The 19,994-nt window shown below is 47.0% G+C and overlaps 1 protein-coding gene across 1 annotated transcript; it reads right to left on the reverse strand.

Moving 5' to 3' along the window:
* Positions 1-12,169: 12,169 nt before the first annotated feature.
* Positions 12,170-15,859, reverse strand: LOC129202377 (SUN domain-containing protein 2-like). Its single transcript, XM_054815036.1, has 6 exons — positions 15,330-15,859; positions 14,661-14,745; positions 14,155-14,270; positions 13,108-13,275; positions 12,496-12,588; positions 12,170-12,292 (listed from the first exon to the last, which is right to left on the reverse strand). Exons 1-6 carry the CDS (start codon positions 15,711-15,713, stop codon positions 12,170-12,172), a joined length of 969 nt encoding a protein of 322 aa, XP_054671011.1. The 5' UTR covers positions 15,714-15,859.
* Between the last annotated feature and the right edge of the window lie 4,135 nt (positions 15,860-19,994).

Below are 19,994 nucleotides of genomic sequence, written 5' to 3' on the forward strand. Positions count from 1 at the left end.
TAGTCCAAGTGCCTGACCAACTCAGGGCTGAGCAAGTTAAAGCATGTTACTCAGGCCACTGTCCAAATGCTGCTTAAACACTGACAGGCCTGGCATGTCAACCACCTCTCTAGGAAGCCAGTTCCAGTGTTTGATCACCCTCTCGGTAAAGAAATGCTTCCTAAGGGCCAGTCAAAACTTCCCCTGCCACAGCTTTGAACCATTCCCACGTGCCCGAGAAAAATAAGTGAAACCAAGCTGTGAATTCAGCTCACACCCTCTTTAGTTTGAAAGAGTGGTACCTGTTCCTCTTAAAGCACCAGTGAGATCCTGAACAAAGAGATGCGAACATTTGCAAGACGAATCCAGCACGTTTAGCTACAGAACATTTACAACGGAAACAGAGCTGCAATCCTACAAGTTCAGAAACCATAAGGAACCTAGAAAGAGAGACTGCAAAATACAGTTAGCTTGACAAACACTTTCCTAGGTCTATCTTACAGAATCAAGTCTCCAGTTTTTATGTAAGAGAGATGTAGGCCAAACATTAGTTCTTCAAAAATAAGATATACTTAGTCTGGCAGAACTGGTTCAAGCTGGAAACTGACAAATGTAAAATTATTAAAGGATTATCCTTTTCCATCAATTAGCAAGAAATCTATAGGAAAATCCAAGCCAAAAGAAAAAAGTCATAAAGCACTCTATAAGCATAAATTTAACATTGTTCATACAGTAATTGAAGACATTAAACCCAGAATCCTGCAATACAATTTTTAAAATCATTTTTCCTACCAGAATCAGACTGTAGTTTGTCATGGAAGGGAATTCTTGGGAGAAAGAACAACTAAAACCTTCTTGGTACATAACCTTCTGTACATCAGGAGGGTAAATACATTAGGCACAAGGCATTGCCAAGATGTATTTATTACAAAATCATGTATTGGGCATTTAGAGTAAAATCTCTTAATATCCTGTCTCACACCAAACGGCTTTATATGGGAATATAAGAGAGAGAAATCCCCTGTACACAGATGTGTTTCTAGCCATGAACTGTATGCAAGAGAAATCGCTCAACAAAGAAAAATGTCATGTGTTCAACTTGCTTAAATCTCTGATAGGTAAAATAGAAGCACAGCCGCCTAATGCATCTTCCATTTTTCTGTTCCTTGAGTATCTGTCAACACTTGAACGCTATGGTAGAGGACAATCCAAAATAAGCACCTTAGAACAGTATTTTAATTCTGTAGAAGAAACCTTTCCTTTAAGTAGGAATATTACCTACCCCTTCATCTCAGGGTCCACTGAAAAATCTGCTTTGGCTTTCAGGAGGTTTGTCATTCAGCTGTTTATTAAGAGAAGAATCAATGTCAATTACTTCTTTTGTAAATAATCAGGTTACCACAGTTATCTTGTCTGAAACGTTCAATAAATAATGCACCTCTGAGTCTAATAATTGGTAGTAAACCTTTGCTGTCAGTCATCTCTAGCAAACTTAAAATTTAAATTTGTGTTAAGCTGCTTGTTTTTGTAATCGTTGGGTTTTCATTCCATTTTGTATTTTAGTGGGAAAGATACCTCTTAAGTAAAAATACAAAATATGTTAATAAATGTTATTTTAGAAGGATGAAAAATACACAACTACATACTGCGATTCTTATAACAATAAGTTACAAAACCTGCAACTGGCCTCACTTTTCAGACTTTTAGATTGCATGGATGAAAACTTGCATCGGTGGAAAGTAAGGCTGTCTGTCCTTTATAATAATCAAAAGTATACTCCTTCCTGCTCACCATATACCATTTTTATAGTCAATTGGTCAAATAATTCTGTGCAGCTGTTCAGACACTTACTGCTTGTTGATTCTTCAGTCATTCTGGATGTGTAGTATAATTAAAACTATTAATAGGAGGACAAAACCTGCTAAGACTGAAATTCGATATTTCTATTTCTAGCTTTTTTCCAGGCTATAGCATAATATGTAATTACATTCTGAAAAGTAATCTGCAGAGAACTGCAAAAGAAGAATATTAGGCTATTTGTTTATGGAAAAAAAATTTGGCTTCATCCCACATCTTTTACAACTAAGCCTGCATGCATATTCAGCGCAGATACAAGTATTTAAGGAATAGATATGCTGAAGTCAATGAAATTTTAGATGCTTAAGAAATGCATGGGCCAATTCAATTTTTGTTTGCATTGCTATGCAAAGAAAGTTAATGTATATATAACCTTGATCTCTGATAACATGTTTATATTTTAGTCTAGTTTAAAATTGGTAAGAATGAAGTATATGTTCGGTCACATTAAAATGGAAACAGCCATTAGACTTTGCTACAGTTAAACGGTTGCATGTAAAAGGAAAATTGCTCTTCAGTACCTAAACTGCCAAGTTATTTTTAAATCTGTGTCTGGAATTCTCTTTTAAAAACATTCACATATTCTGTATACATGGATGTAATTCATAAAATGTAACTGCACTTTTGTTTTATCTTTGGGCTTGCAAAGCAATCAGTATTCAAAAAAAAAAAAGAAATTATCTTGCTTACTACTTAAGGGCATTCAGGTCAGAGATGGAGCACAATACAATTAAATAAACATTTCAGCACTTCAAACAATAAGGCTAGGTTTTGTAAGCAAGCGCCCAGCTTTTGACTTTGGCATCTCTGAAAAACAAACATCAAACCCCCTTCCAGACCCAGAAGCTTCCACTGCTTTTACATGGAACTGCTGATAACTGAAAACTGCCAGTTGCATGGCTGCATTGGCTCCAAAGTAAATCAAACAACATAATTACTGGGGTAAGGTGATCTCGAGCAGCACATTTCCATCCTTGAATTCAGTTGGAGCTTTTTGATTTGTTACACTACTTTGTTTTCACGTCCCTTGGAGAGCTGGCAAGTTATGCTTCTGCTGCAGCTCTCCATTATTCTGAATGCACTAACACTAATTCCAGGGTTCTCCACCTGCTCTTATAAAGAGAAATGTTACGCTGTTAATATTCTAACTCATGGTATTCAAACTGTGATCCGTGAAGACTCAGCTGACTGACAGTGCAAATCAAATATCTCCTTGGCTTGACTAAGGAAAGCTGAGTATACATTAATGGCACATTAGCAAACTTTTCAGAATTTGAGGAATGTCATGTGGATGTTACCTAATGATGGCCAAGGGAAAAAGAGACAATTTTTACAATAGGATATGGTGTACACTTTTAAAATATCTGAAAACCAGCACTATAAACACTTCTAAGAACACAACTACAGTAGAGCAAAATAACAGTGCAGAGTGACCAAGTTAGGATCCCAGCTGTCTTTCTGTCTCTGCCTCTAACAATTGCCTAAAAATATGACAGTTTTGGACAAGAACTCCAATACTGAGGAAAAAGCATTCAAAAGTGAAGAGGGCTTAAACATCAAACAACTCAAGGAGACCATACTATAGAAAAGAATGTTTAGAATTCTTGTCTGCAGGTCAGTGGTATTGCAGCCACACAGGAAGTCTTATTTTATGGAATAGATTTTGAGGGCTTTGGCACAGCAAGCACCTTGAAGTCCATGTGAACAGGTGATCTATGAATTTGTAAATAGTTTTAAATACCCGTGCTAGTTGGGGTTGAGGGGTTTTTTTGGTCATAACATTACTGTCTCCATTTTTTTCAGTGAATTTGTACTAAACACCTTTCAGAAAACTTTCTACAGAAAAAAGCGATTGAATTGGATTCAATGTATGCGTAAGAACAAAAAACCTTCTTATTAGGCTGATGAGCATTAAAAAAAAAAAGACGTTTGGCTGCCTTACCATTAAGCAACTTAACTCCAGAGAGTTTCATCATCATCTCATGTTTTCCCTTTCTTTACTATTTTGACCAGTAAAGCATGTAACTGCAAACAGTATTTGCAAAAGAATTTTTTCCTACAATAAGAGGAGTCAGAAGATCAAAGCAAGACTGAAAAGTAGTACTACTGCTGATAGTTATACTCTTAAAGTATGCTTTATCAAATAAAGACAGCTGAATTCCTGGATAAGGCACGTCCATATGACTGAATAATTCTGAAAAATTCATAAAACTGTACTTTTTTTTTTTTGGAGAACATCATGCAGCTACTGCTGATTACTGCATTAGGTGTAAAATTTTGTAGTTGAAATCCTAGGGGTATCAACAATTCGCCTGTTACACATACATACACAGTTTCTTCACACAAGCTTATTCTTTAGTGCTTCGCTATAATGACAGGTGACAGGTTTTCTACTGGTCAGGTTTTAATACTATGAGCTTCAGCTCTGGCATCCCCTGGCATCCTGGCCTACAAAAGCAGATTTCACCAAAAGCTCTGCTTTCACAGCAAAAATTAATGGTTTCAACGTATCTGAACATAATCCACAATGCAATTTGCAAGTGAAAACAGACATAAGGTAGTAATTCCCTCTCCCCCACTCCCCCCGACACAGCTTAATGTAAGATTTTTATATTTGGAAAATTTTTCTGACTAACCAATAACTGTACATTTAGGTAGTTTCATACGTTTTAGCCTTTTATTTTTGTAAATACAACTTAGTTGAATTGTTGGTTAGAATGAACAGCAAAGATGGGCTCAGATGCTGGGTCTAGCAACATCAACAGCAAAACTCCCACAAACTTTTACTGAAAATTTTGAGGGTTCAGATTACCAATAGGTTTACCTATGCCAATCAATTTTCATATCAAAGTGCTAATGAAAAGCACTGTTAAGCCAAATCCTCTAAACATTCTGTTCAAAGAAGTGTATATTCAGTAATATATTTTAAAATCTTCAGCTCTTGGATTCAAAGGTGTACCATGTACTGAGTGCACTCTAAAAAGGAAACCCAAAATTACCATTTTACTTATTAAAAACTTCACTTTTCTTAGTATTAGCAAAAAATATCCTCTTGAAATTGCATCCACTTTCTAATGGGCTTTGTAATACATATTTAATCATTCATAAGATTTCAGAGATATGTCCTAATCAAGTTGATAGAAAAGCAAGTGTTAAAATATCATTGTATCCAACTTTTCAAAATATTATAATAATTGATATACATTGCTATTTCAAAGTACAAACTGTTTTGGTGGTGTGAACAGACATGGAGATCTAGCATACAATATTTTTGTAGCAGTCAAAATTTCAGGATAAATAAAATTTCTATTTAACAGCTGAAAATGCAGACATCCTCTATAGCTTACTCCACGCCCGTGTTACTGAGTGATTCACGTTCTATATAACAGGAAATGCCACCAGTCTAATGTGGCTGAACATTATGACTGATCAACTAGTTCTCTGCAGCGTGCATAGCAATAGAATTGTCCTAGAAAGCTGAATATCTGGTCTAAATAAATGTGCTTTTGGGACTAAGCAGCCATCTTTCACTGAAGGTTTAACTTTTTCACTGCAAGTATCCATACCAATTTAATTCTATTTACATTTCATCCCATACCAATTTGAGGTATAACAAGCTGTTAAGCATACATAGTATGTTTTTATAGAGCATTTAATATACTGTTTTGAAAAAGGAGCTCAATGTCCATATCCCCACTTCTCAATTGAGAAACAGACTACACTACAGTGATTTGAGAAAGCTTGCTCAGCAGTAAAAGTCACATTTTCTGTCATGCTAAGGAAGAGCACTTTTAGGCTCCACGGTTAAACTGTTAGGTCATCACGCCTCCCAAGGCAGCATCCTCTGCATGATCAGAGTTTGGATAATTGAGCTGACTTTGAAGAGCGGCTTCTCAGGTTATGTGCCCTCTTTCAGGTCCAGATGGAGACCTGGCTTCATCCATTAGTTTTACTGTAGTTTTTCTTCTGAACAATAACACACAACTTCTAGTTTTCTGTTCGCTTGGTTTCTTCTGATACTCACCTGGAGGAAGAGCTTCTGCACAAAAAAAAAAAAAAAAACCACCAAACCAACAATGTAGATATACTAATGGAAGACACAAAGATGAATTCAGGAAATGCTAGTGTCACAGAAACAAAATTAACTGGCCTCTAAGACTTTCACACAAGGTCAAGGGAGTGTCATGGCAATCCCAAGTGTACACACAAGCATTCACTGATACAAATAAATAAAAAATCTGAGCTTGCAGTGTGTATAGTCAATAGCATTTTAAAAGGTTGCTGTAGAAAATTGATACACCCACCATGGTTACCAAGCTACTGTAAAAAGCCTAAGCAAAAGATCTTTGACCGAAGGGGAATTTTCCTCCCTTTAATCTTTATATCCAAGTGTTTTCAAGTGATGGCTTTCATAGCTATTATCACTGTGCATGAAAAAGTAAGGTTTGAAATCATAGGTAAATATTGGATCATTTTTTTTCTCTATAATAAAATGGTTGCAATGCCACAGTCTTCAACGATGCACATATATTTATTGTGACGATTTTTTTTATGAACACTGATCTATTTCTTAAACATGATTGTCAATGATATTCGTCACAGAAGTTTTCAGAAAAATTTTAGGGGCTAAAGACTATTCGCAACAAATAGGCAACAAATATTTTATGGTCTGCTTAAATTTAGGCAGGAGGACAGCTGTGTATCTGCAGCATTTTACAAAACCACATCACACAGAAGCCCCTGGACCGGAACAGAGCATACTTCTGCAATTGTAAAGATGAAAAAAAAAAATCCATGAAAGCCTCTGCCTTCACTGACTACAAACAGGAGCACTCTTTTCTTTACCTGGTCATAGGATATTGTAAGCTAAGCATAGTAATTCACTGAGTCTCACCATATTCAAAGAGAATCACACAAATTATTCAGGCAACCCTCTGCTGTTACCTTGAGATCCCAATTCACTCTAAAAGAAACAGCTTTCAATAATTTTACCTTTGGACTGCTCACTATATTCTGATGTTTCTTGAATCTTTTTTTCCCATCCAGTACACTGCTAAAAACAGTCAGTCCTATAACTATTGCTAATTAATTTGCTAACATTTACTGCTTCTCTTTTTCTCTGAGTAGGCCTGTAAACCCAAATATATTAAGGAAAACAATAGCATAAGTAAACAAAAATGGGTATTAGGTAGGAAAATTTTATTTTACACAGAAAGGCCAATGGCCTTATAATTTATTTCTAAGTAACTATACATATATTCCACACGTAATCATCTAAGAAAAACAAAAATAAACAAACAAAACCCCAAAGCACACAACTACACCTGTTTCAGTAACAGGTAATTTGAGGTGAGAAGAGCCATCCATTTTATTGGAACTTTACATGTATAATACTTATACAGTTCTGGTCTTAGAAACAAAAAAGTGAAATCACACAAAGAATGTGTAAGTAAAAAAAGCTGACAATACTCATTCTGTGCTGCACAAAGATGAAATTTTGTCACAGATTCGCTCTTAAGATTGTAAGTCAGCTTATCACTTATTTTGCATTATTAACATATTTCTAAACCATTCTGGGATTACTGATGACTGCGTAATAAATTTTTAAGACAAAGTACACAGAGACGATTCAGTTGTGCATGCAGCTGATGATGTGATTACATTACAGGTGATATAATTTGCTTAAAAGACTATTATCTTCCAGGTGTTCATTACAGTATTTTTGCTGTGCCTGACCTTATGTAGGCTACATATTGCAATATGTGCAACACAACAGGCTACATTGCTCTAATGCTTTGACATGTTTCTACCAGTCTGTTAATTCAAATGTCTGCATTTGTCACCCAGCTCTACATGCGCATGCAAGCCATCTGCTCAAATTCCTCAAGCTTCCTTCTTTGATAAAGGAAGTAACAAAACCATGGATCACCTTGGTACAAGAACAGAATGTACACAGCACTGTAACAAACTGAATGTCATCATAAAAACTTTATAAACCTCTACCAAGCTTTCTGATGATGCTTTTTTGTAACATCATTTTCACCAGACCACTACTTAAAAAGCCCAAGCATAAATTGTAAAGACGTCACTCAAATGCAGCTAAACCATCATCATCTACTTAGATCAGATACAGTGCAAAACCACACTTTTTGCTAAAAGATACCTATACACAATAGACTGCAAGGATGCCCTGACAAGGTGACCTCTTACCTCACATTTTCAATTGCTCATTTTTTCCATAGGTTAATTTCAAAACTGCAGATGATTCTTCTGTAGTATCTGCAAGCACCTTCTACCACCATGCTGAAGTAAAGCCAGAGAAAACAAAGGAAAAACAAACAAGCAAGACAGATGCTCACCAGGTCGGTCTCCTTGCTTTGCCAGCATGACATAAGCTGGATCGGTCTCTTTGATCCACCTCCTGCGGCACCCAGATGGCACTTCCTGGGGACCTTTTGCAAGGTCACTGAGACCCGGGACTGGGGATGTTGGAGGAAGTGGGCTCTTCAGGGTTACCAGCTTCTCTGCAGCATTTCAGTGCCATGTGGCAGTACCATCCTGCGGTAACGGAAAAGAAAATATTTATGGGAAAAGTTAGCTGCTAGCAGCCCTTTTTCAGGCAACTAAAATCGAGGCCACCTGAAACCTGATGGACGTGCTGCATTTCAGCTTGGAGACAGAAGACCAGGCTGGCTTTTTCTGGGAGATACAGTATACACAACTTCTAGAGGATCAGACGCCACAAGGGAACACCCTGGTTTCAGTTTTGAAACAGCACTCAAGTTTTCCGAAAAGCGTGCTAATAGAGGGGATCGTGCATCTGCATGCAGAAAACGATTTCCAAGGACACCAAGAGCAGCAAGAGGCACGAAGACAGCAGGTAACACTGAAACCTTTGGTTTCCTTTCCTCATCATCATTAACAAAAGCAAAGATAGTACCTGTCCATTTGCAGTCTTTATTTGCAGAACAACCAAACCCTATCCCCAAATTAAAAAAAAAAGACAAACAAACCACCCCACACTCTACCTCTTGATACGTTACTTTCACAACTTCTAGGGAGCAAAAAGATGATATAAATAAATCCTCATTAAGAGGAAAATGGAGTGGCAGACAAGGAAGAAAAAAACAGTCTACGGAATTATGCCATGAAAGGTGCACAGGACGCTTACTGAAGTAACTCCACGTGCAGCAAATGCCATTTTGTAGGAGTAAGGAAACTATCTTAAGGCAGGCAGCCTATTAAGGAGCTCTTAGGTACACACAAATCTTAGCTATGCTGAAACTTGCCTCCAAGAAATAATAACCCAAAGCACTTGCTCTCCCCAGTATCAGGGGCAAAGAAACATTACACCATGCTCCCTGTCACTTTGTGTCCTGGTTCTGGCAAGGACAGAGTTAATTTCACAAAGAGCCAGGACAGGTGAGCCAAGCTGGCCGGGGGCTATTCCATACCATGTGACGTCACGCTCACCATAAAAGGGGGCCAGTCGGGCAGGGGCAGGTTCTGCATGGCTCCTGGACAGGTTGAGTGTCAGGTCGGTCCTCGGATCGGTAAATTGTTCTTTGTTATCACCCATTGTGAATATCTGTTATCAGTACTGCTGTTGATTGTTTCCCTCTCCCTTGCTGTCCCAGTAACCTGCCCTTATCCCAACCCTCGAAGCTTTGCCGTTGTTCTCCTCCCCAGCCCGCTGGGGGAGGGGTGAGTGAGCGGCACGTGGCACCCAGTTGGGGCTAAACCATGTCAGTCCTTTTTGGCGCCCAGCGTGGGGCTCGAGGGGTTGTGATAACGACAAGTCTGACCCAATGTGGTGGGTTGACCCTGGCTGGAGGCCACCAGAGCCGCTCTCTACTCCCCTTATTCACTAAACAGGGGAGAAAAGGTATAACGAAATGCTTGTGGGTTGAGATAAGGACAGGGAGAGATCACTCACTAATTGTCGTCACGAGCAAAACAGACTGAACTTGGAGAGGGAATTCATCTGATTTATTACTAGGCAAAACAGAGTAGAGGAATGAGAAAATAAAATCAACTCTTAAAACACCTCCCCCCACCCCTCCCATCTTCCTGGGCTCAACTTCACTCCCGGCTTCAACCTTGCCCCCCCTCAGCAGCACAGGGGGAGGGGGAATGGGGGTTACGGTCAGTTCATCTCACGGTGTTTCTGCCGCTTCTTCATCCTCAGGGGGAGGACTCCTCTCATCGTTCCCTTGCTCCAGCATGGAGTCCCTCTCACAGGGTGCAGACCTTCAGGAGCAAACTGCTCCAGTGTGGGGTCCCCCACGGGGTCACAAGTCCTGCCAGCAAACCTGCCCTGGCGTGGGCTCCCCTCTGCACGGGTCTACCGGTCCGGCCAGGAACTTGCTCCAGCGTGGGCTTCCCACGGGCCACAGCCTCCTTCAGGTGCCTCCACCTGCTCCGGCGTGGGGTCCTCCACGGGCTGCAGGTGGAATCTCTACACCCCCTCATTCTTCCTCCATGGGCTGCAGGGGGACAGCCTGCTTCACCATGGTCTTCACCACGGGCTGCAGGGGGATCTCTGCTCTGGTGCCTGGAGCACCTCCTGCCCCTCCTTCTGCACTGACCTTGGTGTCTGCAGAGTTTCTTACATCTTCTCACTCCTCTCTCCGGCTGTAAAAATCTCTCTAACTTGTTTTTTTGTCCTTCTTAAATATGTTATCACAGAGGCGCTGATTGGCTTGGCCTTGGCGAGCAGCGGGTCCGTCTTGGAGCTGGCTGGCATTGGCTCTGTCAGACACAGGGGAAGCTTCTAGCAGCTTCTCACAGAAGCCACCCCTGTAGCCCCCCTGCTACCAAAACCTTGTCACTCGAACCCAACACACTCCACCCCTCGCTTCTGTGAATCACATATTTTAGAATTATCATTAAAATATACATTCAACACAAAAACTACACACACAGAGATCACATCAATGAGGAAAAAGAAAAAAAAAAAGAATTCCCCACACCAAAGTCAAAACAACACTATCACAACACCAAACAAGACTGGACAATACACACAGAATGCACCTCTCGTCCCTTCACCAATATTTCACTCTCAAACTAAGTTCAGTAAATGCTTTGCCTGTTACCTCTTCCAATTATTATCCTTATCTCGATTTTCTCGAGCCCCATGTTGGGTGCCAAAAAAGACTGTGGTGGGTTGACCCTGGCTGGAGGCCAGGTGCCCACCAGAGCCGCGCTCTCACTCCCATCATTCACTAAACAGGGGAGAAAAGGTATAACGAAACGCTTGCGGGTGGAGATAAGGACAGAGAGAGATCACTCACTAATTGTTGTCACGAGCAAAACAGACCAAACTTAGAGAGAGAATTCATTTAATTTATTACTAGGCAAAACAGAGTAGAGGAATGAGAAATAAAATCAACTCTTAAAACACCTCCCCCCACCCCTCCCATCTTCCCGGGCTCAACTTCACTCCCGGCTTCAACCTTCCCCCTCTCAGCGGCACAGGGGGATGGGGAATGGGGGTTACGGTCAGTTCATCTCACGGTGTTTCTGCCGCTTCTTCATCCTCAGGGGGAGGACTCCTCTCATTGTTCCCCTGCTCCAGCATGGAGTCCCTCTCACAGGGTGCAGACCTTCAGGAGCAGACTGCTCCAGCGTGGGATCCCCCAAAGGGTCACAAGTCCTGCCAGCAAACCTGCCCTGGCGTGGGCTCCCCTCTTCACGGGTCCACCGGTCCGGCCTGGAACTTGCTCCAGCGTGGGCTTCCCATGGGCCACAGCCTCCTTCAGGTGCCTCCACCTGCTCTGGCACGGGGTCCTCCACGGGCTGAAGGTGGGATCTCTACACCCCCTCATCCTTCCTCCATGGGCTGCAGGGAGACAGCTTGCTTCACCATGGTCTTCACCACGGGCTGCAGGGGGATCTCTGCTCCGGCGCCTGGAGCACCTCTTCCCCCTCCTTCTGCACTGACCTTGGTGTCTGCAGAGTTTCTTACATCTTCTCACTCCTCTCTCCAGCTGCAAAAGCTCTCTCTAAGTCTTTCTTTTTCCTTCTTAAATATGTTATCACAGAGGCGCTGATTGGCTTGACCTTGGCGAGCAGCGGGTCCGTCTTGGAGCTGGCTGGCATTGGCTCTGTCAGACACAGGGGAAGCTTCTAGCAGCTTCTCACAGAAGCCACCCCTGTAGCCCCCCTGCTACCAAAACATTGCCACACAGACACAACACACCCAAAAGCAGACTAAACTGAAAACAACCCACCCCTTCCTCATGCCTCATTGCCTTCTCTAGAAAGCCACTGAAACAGAATGGCCTCCCTCTCGCTACCAGCAACAACAGAATCCTCAGAAAGCCCAGTATTTCTAGGCTTGAACCAGCAGGCCAGTAGTAGCGCACACTACGGGATGTGGCCGCTTGTATGCGCTTGGAGTCCAGACGATCAAGCTGATTTCAGCTTCGACTGCGGCGCTTGTTGAGCGCTGAAGCTTAAAGCCAAGACGAAAGCAAAGAAGAACAGCAGTCCAGGCAAACACCCTTAGGAAGTTAAAGCAGAAGAAAGGCCAGCGTGGCAGACGCTCAAGGAGAGGGCTGCCTCTAGCCCTTTGGCAGGGAAGCTTCTGCCCCGCCGACCACATTTCTCCTCCTCCTCCTCCTCTCCTACAGCTCTCCTCCCTCTCGGTCCCCGTACCTTCAGCTGGAAGGTCTGTCTGGGATTCAGCGCTGCCAGGAACGTGAACTCTCCCAGGAACGTGCCCTTCTCCTCACGTCCTTCCTTCAGGCCCTAGAGAAAGACGGGGGTGGAGAAAACAAGAGCGTTTGGTACACCGTGGGAAGACTTAACTTCAGTCGCTGGAGTACTGGTTTATTTGGGCTACCTAGCCCAAGGAAGGTGAGCGCAAGAGGACGACGAGAAGCGGCAGCTAAGTAGCATGCCACGCTTGCCTACTCAAGCAGTCTAAGCTGCCAGTCAGAAAAGGAGCAGACGTTCCCAGTGAGAGGGGGAGTAGCCTGAGGATGACAAATGCCCACTGGGATTGGAGGCCAGAAGGTCTAGGACCGTGCACTGTGCCAGCTCCTTTTCCCTGTGGCTCCTGGAGTACCACCTTGCCCCAGAAGCTTCCTTTCGAGCAGTCCATTGGATATGGAAAGAGGAATACAATGGAAAGAGAGGAACTCTGAGGAGCTTGTTTCTTGTGCGAGCCAGGAGGAAGCCTCAGGCCGCTGGACTCTTTGACCCATATGCACTCCCCGCTTAGAAATGCTAGGCAACCCCCCGCCCCCGACTCGACAAATGACTTACGTAGACAGCAAAGTCCTTTGGAGCGCTGGGGATGCTGTCTCGATGGAACGCGCTCCCTGAAACATGGTCCATGGTGACAGCTCTGGGAGTGATTGGCACGGACAGCTTGATCAGGACGTGTCCCTGACTTCCTGGGAAGGGCCAGCAGTTTCCCGGGTGATTGTCCGGCTGAAAAGGAGGAGGAGGAGAAGAAGAAAGTACGTTCAGCTGGAGAAGGGTGCCCTGGCTCTCATTCCCGCCGCCAGCATCAGAGGATTATGAACTGATCTGGGCAACCAGCTCTGCCCTGAACCCCAGCCGCTGCCTCCGGTCGCACCCTGCGGGTACCGCGCAGAGAAGCCGTGGCGAGAATTCATGCCTCACAAGAGCCCTTCAGCGGAGAAGCGCTTCGATGGCAGGCAGCTGGGTGCGCTACTTGTACAAACTCTCCGGCCTCTCCCGGTCCAGAGCAACTCGCCAAGAACAAGCAAGGGACGGTGTGGCTGAAAGGCACCTGCCCAGAGCAGGTGGCAACTAAGGGCCCACCCGGATGAGCCTTTCCTGTAAGGGGAAGCAATCGCTCCCTCTCATCCAGGCCCACCTCCTGCCACTGGCACCAGCCAACTCTTCAACTTGTGCAGGCAGCTCAGGAGCAGCGAGCAGCAAGCAGTGCCAGGACGGCTGGCCAACACAACCTGGGGCCCTGCAGCAATGCAGGCTCTCAGCGCCCGCTTGTGCTCACTAAGAGCCCCGGGGAGCTCACACCCCAGACCTCTGCAGGCACCTTGTCCATTCTCCTTCCCTGCCACGCTGACAGTTTTCACAGTGGCTGGGAAGACAAAGACTGCCGGACCAAGCTGGCCTGTTAGAAGCTCGCGCGGAGCACCTGGGGCACTCCGGGAGAGGAAATACTCAACAGGCAGACACAGGAGGCGAGGAGGTCTGTGCAAGGTGGCGGCAGGAAAAGAACGCTCGGAGGAGCAGAGACAAGGGTAAAGGCGACGCTCAGCAGTGCCTTTGGTTCCTCCCCCCCACCTCTGTTTTTCTGTTTCTTGGTGCTCCTCCTACCTCAAGGATAACCTCTGGAGACCTCACGTAATCCACCAGCGGCAGGGAATACAAAAAGACTTTTCCTTTTGTATTCCAGAGGGATGGAGAAGTCCGTGAATGAATGACAGCAGCCCCTGGAAATTCAAAGATGAGCACGATCATCGAGCAATGTCAGGAGGAATATTGCACTATTGACTTGAGAAATGCTTCCACGTGGGCATCCATCTCCTACGGTGGGGTTCCCCTCTTTCTTACGGGCGTGATCCCCCTGGAACACACAGCAGGGACTCATCAAACTGTCCTAAGGGGCCGTGGAGAAGGACAAGAAGGTCAACTAGGCCTTCTGTTCTTCAGATGTGGTCTGGCCCGTTACAGACTCTGGCCGTGGGTACATTTGCAGGGCACGAGGTGGCCCTTGACTTCTCGCCCCTTCTCTCCTGCCACTGGATGCGTTCCAATGCCCGTCTTGTCAAGCGGGCCAGGAAGCGCTTTGGAACTGGTTGGATTGTACAGTGTCACGGCACCTGATGATTTGAGGGCATAATCAGGCATCGGGACTTGGTTTTCTTCCACCTTCTCCACGACATGATCGATTATCTCTTGCACAGCCTGGGAGGGAACACAAAGGAGAGCGCCTGTTAGAAGGAAAAGGAACGGGGCAAGCAGCTCCCCTGCAAGGCCAGCCAAGGTGACCTGGGACAAGGTTGAACTCAGATGGAAGGAACGCCGGAATTGCCCGGAAACCTCCCAGGTTTGCTCTACTCGGATTGACCGGTATCAGAATGGAGGGGCTGCTCACTCCGCTGCTCGGAGTGCTGAAGCTGCGGGAACGGGCTTTTCCTGTGGAGATGCCCCGTGCCAGGCAGCAGGGACAGAGAAGCCTTCTGGGCGTGAGATGGGACTGGGGTCAATATGGACTGCTGAGACCACGCTTTCTTTCTGGTCCTCCCTTGAGGAGGACCCAAGATCTGGGCGGAGAGGAAGGTATGACTAAGACAACTCTGCTTCCCACCACGGCTCTCTCTTTCCCCATAAGGAAGCGTGGAGCAACGGGAAAAGAAAGTGTGGCCACGCACAGCACTTGTTCCAGCAGCACCAGCCTTTTGGCTAGCTAGGACAGGGAACTGGAGAAGGAAACATGCCGGAGGGAGGAGAGAAACCTCCGAGTAGAGCCTTCTGCAGCGTGCCCTTACCTGTCCGGTAAAGCCTGGGAGCTTAGCCTGCTTCAAGGCTTCCTGGACGGCACGCTCGGCGACATCCTTTGCGCTCCATCGGAGGTGATAGAGCTCGCCCCGCACCTTACGTAGGTGTTCTTCAAGGGTCGGGGTGTCGCTCAGCGCTTCTCCCAGCTCGTCTCCTGCAGGCCTAGAAAAAGTGACCAACGGAGAGACCGCAAGTGTTGTGGGTGGCCTCTCGGATGCCGTGGGAATGGGAGTGAGGCAGGAATCCTGGCTCTGGATGAGTGGCGGGGCAACCACGTCTGAAGCGGTTGGGAGAGTGAGTTCCAAAGTTCTCAGAGCTTCAGGCTGAGAAGCTGCTTCGCGGCTGCCTGGGTACATTTTGGGGAAGTGCTGCATTTTGGTGGAGCCCAGCCCAAGCGGGAGGGTGGCTGGATGGGTGGCCGCAGTCCCCTAATGGACGTGGGGAGCTATAGCTGGCCGTTTGGCAGAAGGGAAGAAATGGCAATGGGAGAAGCTCAGGGAGCTGTGTCAGGTGAAGTTTGTGTGAGGGGGCACATAAACGATGTCCTGTTGGGGCCGAGGGGCAGAGCTCCTCTAAAGAACCGTCTAGTCAAGGGGAAATGGTTTTTTACCTCTGAGTCTTCCAGTCCCCTCCAGGGAGGTGCAAGCGCTCCTGGAACGACAGTTAAGGGAACAGTCATTCCAAAGAGAAACCGGCCTTCTGCAGAAACGAAGGCAGCGCGCAACGACAGTCTCTGTACAGCCACGGGAAACAGCGAGTCACAGACACCGTGCCTGTTTGTGCTCGGTTGCTCCACTAGCATAAGCTCTGAAGACACCACCGTGGACCGGCAGGCAAGGCAGAAGACAATTCACATTGGGCATTGCCTTCTTCCAGAAAGCCTCCCGTCTTTGGCTTGGGCACGGCTTCCAGTCAAGCAACATCCTTCCTACAAAGCCTTCTACCATTTGTCAGGCATTCATTCAACAGGCCGAGAGGTGCCTGCAACCTCTTCTACGTATTCCTTCAGTTTCCCGTTGCCCTCGGCAGCTGGACTACTATCGGGCAGGTTCCCGCTACGCTTCCACGAGTGGTTTGACTGCAGCTCCTTTCTTGATACCACCCGCAGAAGTCCCATTGCTATGAAGCTGCTCGCTGAATTATGTGCCCACAAATGAATTTTTGAATTTTTGAAGTGGGAGGCACGTTGAAGACTCTACTAGCCATCAAAACCAACGGCCTCGAGTCTTCACACGCAAAGCAGTGCTGGGCTGAAACCTACGCAGGCCCAAATCTGCCTCATCATTGTTCTTTCTCAGCTGCGTGCAATGCCACGATCTGTGGAGACGCTGGTGTTCAGTCCAGTTGACCTTCACCTGAATGGCCTGCCAGGGTGGCTACTGTCCCTAGCCCTAGCCACAGGCTTTTAACGAGTGGCACTTTATGCCCTGGAGTTACGCTGGCAGAAGCAGCCTTGATCTGAAGAAACCTAAATGTCACCTGCATTTGGAAGGGCTGAATATACGAATAGATGTAGGCTTGGCATACCGCTGCAGTCCTCCAGAGGCTTTCTTCGCCAACCTGTCCCACGTGGTAAACACCTGTCAGACATACACCAAAGCTCTCCTTACGCTTTGAACTTGGTCTACGGCGGGTTATGCCTCAGGCTGCCCGCTCCCCTTTCCGCGTCTCTCCCAGGAGCCATAGTTGTCTCTCCTCTTGTAGCCGCTGAAAGAGGTCATGGTGGTGTACGGGCTCCGCAGTAGATGGACACGCCCTCCCCTGGAATATGCTCCTGGTCCTGCAGAAGCTTCTCAACCTCCTGGGGCAGGCAAGGTTAGCCACTGGCTCTCCCTCGGCTTAAGAGGACTGGCTTAGGCCTCCTGGGGAAGGCAAGTCATCCCTTCCTCACCCCCACCCCCGTTCTGCTCTGAAGCAGGGGGGACTGGAACACCTCTGTTGGGGACTTTCTGCTCTTAGCTGGGCTCCTCTGGTCAAAGCAGGGGAAGCGGACCAGGGCAGAATGGTTCCAAAGGACCACCCTCAGGTCTGAGCTCTACAGAGACTCACCGAAAGAGAAGAGACCAACAAGCAGCGCCCATGTCACCATTTGCAGAGCCTTCATTTTCCTACGGAGCAGCAAGGAGGAAAAGGATGGTGAAGCTGGCGGTACCCGTGCAGTTCAGCGGCAGCAGCAGCAGACTCGAGAGCAGCAGTAGGGAATGCAGGTCTTGAACCTGGTGTTTGTGGCGTGAGGACTGGCTCGGTCCTGAACAAGCTCGAGTTCAGTGGTGGAGCTGTCACCAACTGCACCAGTGGGGCATTTGGTACGGCAGCGACTGGCACCGTTTCGTTAGGGACAAAGGGCTCAGGATTGACTCCGCAACAGGAGGAGGACTTGCAACCAAAGCTGTGGCCGTACTTCACCTCTGTGAGGGTGGGGAGGGATTCTTTGGAAATGGAAGGGACGTAACAAACACCTGTTTCTCCTGCCCACCGTCCGATCGGTACTGCTGCTGCTACTGTTCTCCACCCCCTCTCAAGAAAAGGCTCAGCCTGTACCCCTACAGTTCAACAGCCTGCAAGGCAGCGGGGGTTGCGTGTCTCCCCTCTAGCAGCACTTCTTTAGCAGCCGGCTTGTCACTGGCCCCTTTCTTGGCATAAATGCGGACAAATGCAGACTGGGTAGGAGGGAGGGAGGGAGGACTGAACGTAAATGCATGCTGGCAAGCCATGGGGAACCAAGGAAACTCCAAAGAAGCACCCTGGTGGCTAGCCCCTGCTCCCCTGAGGCCTCATCTGCCGAGAGACAGCACGCACCGCTCTGCAAGACGGAAACTCCTCCCGCCTGTTCCAGGAGGCTCTTGAAAGGCTTACAGCGTAGACTTCATCGGGAATAAACGAGCCCTTTTGTCCTCCTAGAAAACTTTCTGGACCCCTCAGAGGATCTCGTGCTCCTTTTCCTAAGGCAGGCCACTGGTGAGGAGCTGACCAGGTTTCCAAAGGAAACCTCATCAGTCAGGAGCACAAGTCAAATCCACTGCCAACAGAGGAAACATCGGTGTCCTTCTGGTTCGGCTCAACGGGAAGACCAGCACAGCTCAGTAACGCATCCGCAGAGCGCAGTACAGGACTGTGCTAAGCTCTCGCAATTCCTACGGCAGGGATGTATCTGGGCAACTGCCTGGCACTCCCTCCGTGCAATCCAAAACGGACTTGTCCCTCCCTTTGCAGAGACAAAAGGCTTTCTAGGCCTAGTCCTGGTGTTCGTGAAGAGACCAAAGAGACTGCTGCTGCCTTGCACCACCTCCAGACCCAGCTCCCAGGCTGCCCTCGTGTTCTTCCCCCTGCCCACCCCCCAGCCACCCCAACTGATGAGGTGGAACAAACCCTTGGGGACAGGAGAGGAGGCTTTCTGCAGCATACCCGTTGAGATCGTGGGCCCTGGGCAGTCGTCTGCCCGTATCCGCTGAGGGACGGGCACCAAACATCCTGGTTGCTCGGGAGCGAGCCAAAACCTCTGTGATCTCCGTTCCCTCGAGACCGAGAGTGACAAAGGCGCAGGGACAACCCCGATCTTATGCCCTGCTGTGTCTACCTCAGCGCTGACGATGCTTTGTGACATCAGCGTCGGCCAGTGATGTCACAATAGGAAAGGCAGCGCCCCGTTTCGAGGCAAAGTCCAACCTGACAGGGAGCAGGTTTTGCCCTCCTCTCCGCAAGGGAAGAAAGCCTACAAAACCAGAATGTCTCCTACCAAGGGGCCAGCTCTTTGAATTCCCACTGAAGAGGGACAGATTTGGGAACTGCGAGAAACCTTTCCTGGCTTCTGCAGCTTTTGACGCTCTGTACAAGGAGGGCCTTCAGAGGTGACTGAAGTCAGGCACCAAGTCCACGCAGTGTTTCTCTCGCGGGGGCTCAGGTTCAGCTTGGTGCCTGTCTTCTTGCAGCCTGAGAAAGGCAAGGGGCCAGAGGGCACAAGGGGCGGGTGCCTCGCGGGTTCGTTTCTGGTTGTTGCCGTAGGCACTGCGCTCTGTCTTCCAGAGGACAGGAGACACGTTTAGAGGAGAGGATGGGAGCCTGCTCGACTCCGAGCATGCTTCCTGCTCCACGTGCTCTTCAGAGGCTGGAGTCCTCCCCTCTTCCCTAAACAATAGACGCCTTGTGTTTTGCTTTTCTCCCCAAACCAACAACTCCCAGAGTTGGCAAAAGCATGTGACCTTATCCCCAAAAGGACAAAAGGAAGCCCGTCCAATCACAGATGAAACGCCAGAGCTAGCCCGCACAAAGAAATGGCTCTGCCAGAGCGGGTGCTGTGTTGGATGAGAGCCAGGTTGCAGAGGCGACACGCGCGCATCCCCCCGCACGCCATGGGAGGAGATGGCGCGCCCAGCGGGAGCAGCTGAGGCCCCTCGGCGGCCGTTCAGAGGCAGCTTGAGACAGAGTTCCCCTCTAGGAAAGGTGTCTTGACTTCGGCAGGACACGTTGAGCTTTAAGTTACCATGCTATCTTGAGTGGGTAGCCTCTCCTACGCAGTTCCGGGCGCCCAAACTTTTACCGTGCTTTCCTGCTTCTCAGTCTGTCTTCTTCTTACCGCTTGGTGGTTCTTTAGCTGCACATGCCTTCAGTCCTCCATCACAAATAAAAATGAAGATATCCGCAGGAGATGGTTCTTA

This window comes from Grus americana, chromosome 2 (assembly GCF_028858705.1).
Source record: "Grus americana isolate bGruAme1 chromosome 2, bGruAme1.mat, whole genome shotgun sequence".
NCBI lineage: Eukaryota > Metazoa > Chordata > Aves > Gruiformes > Gruidae > Grus > Grus americana.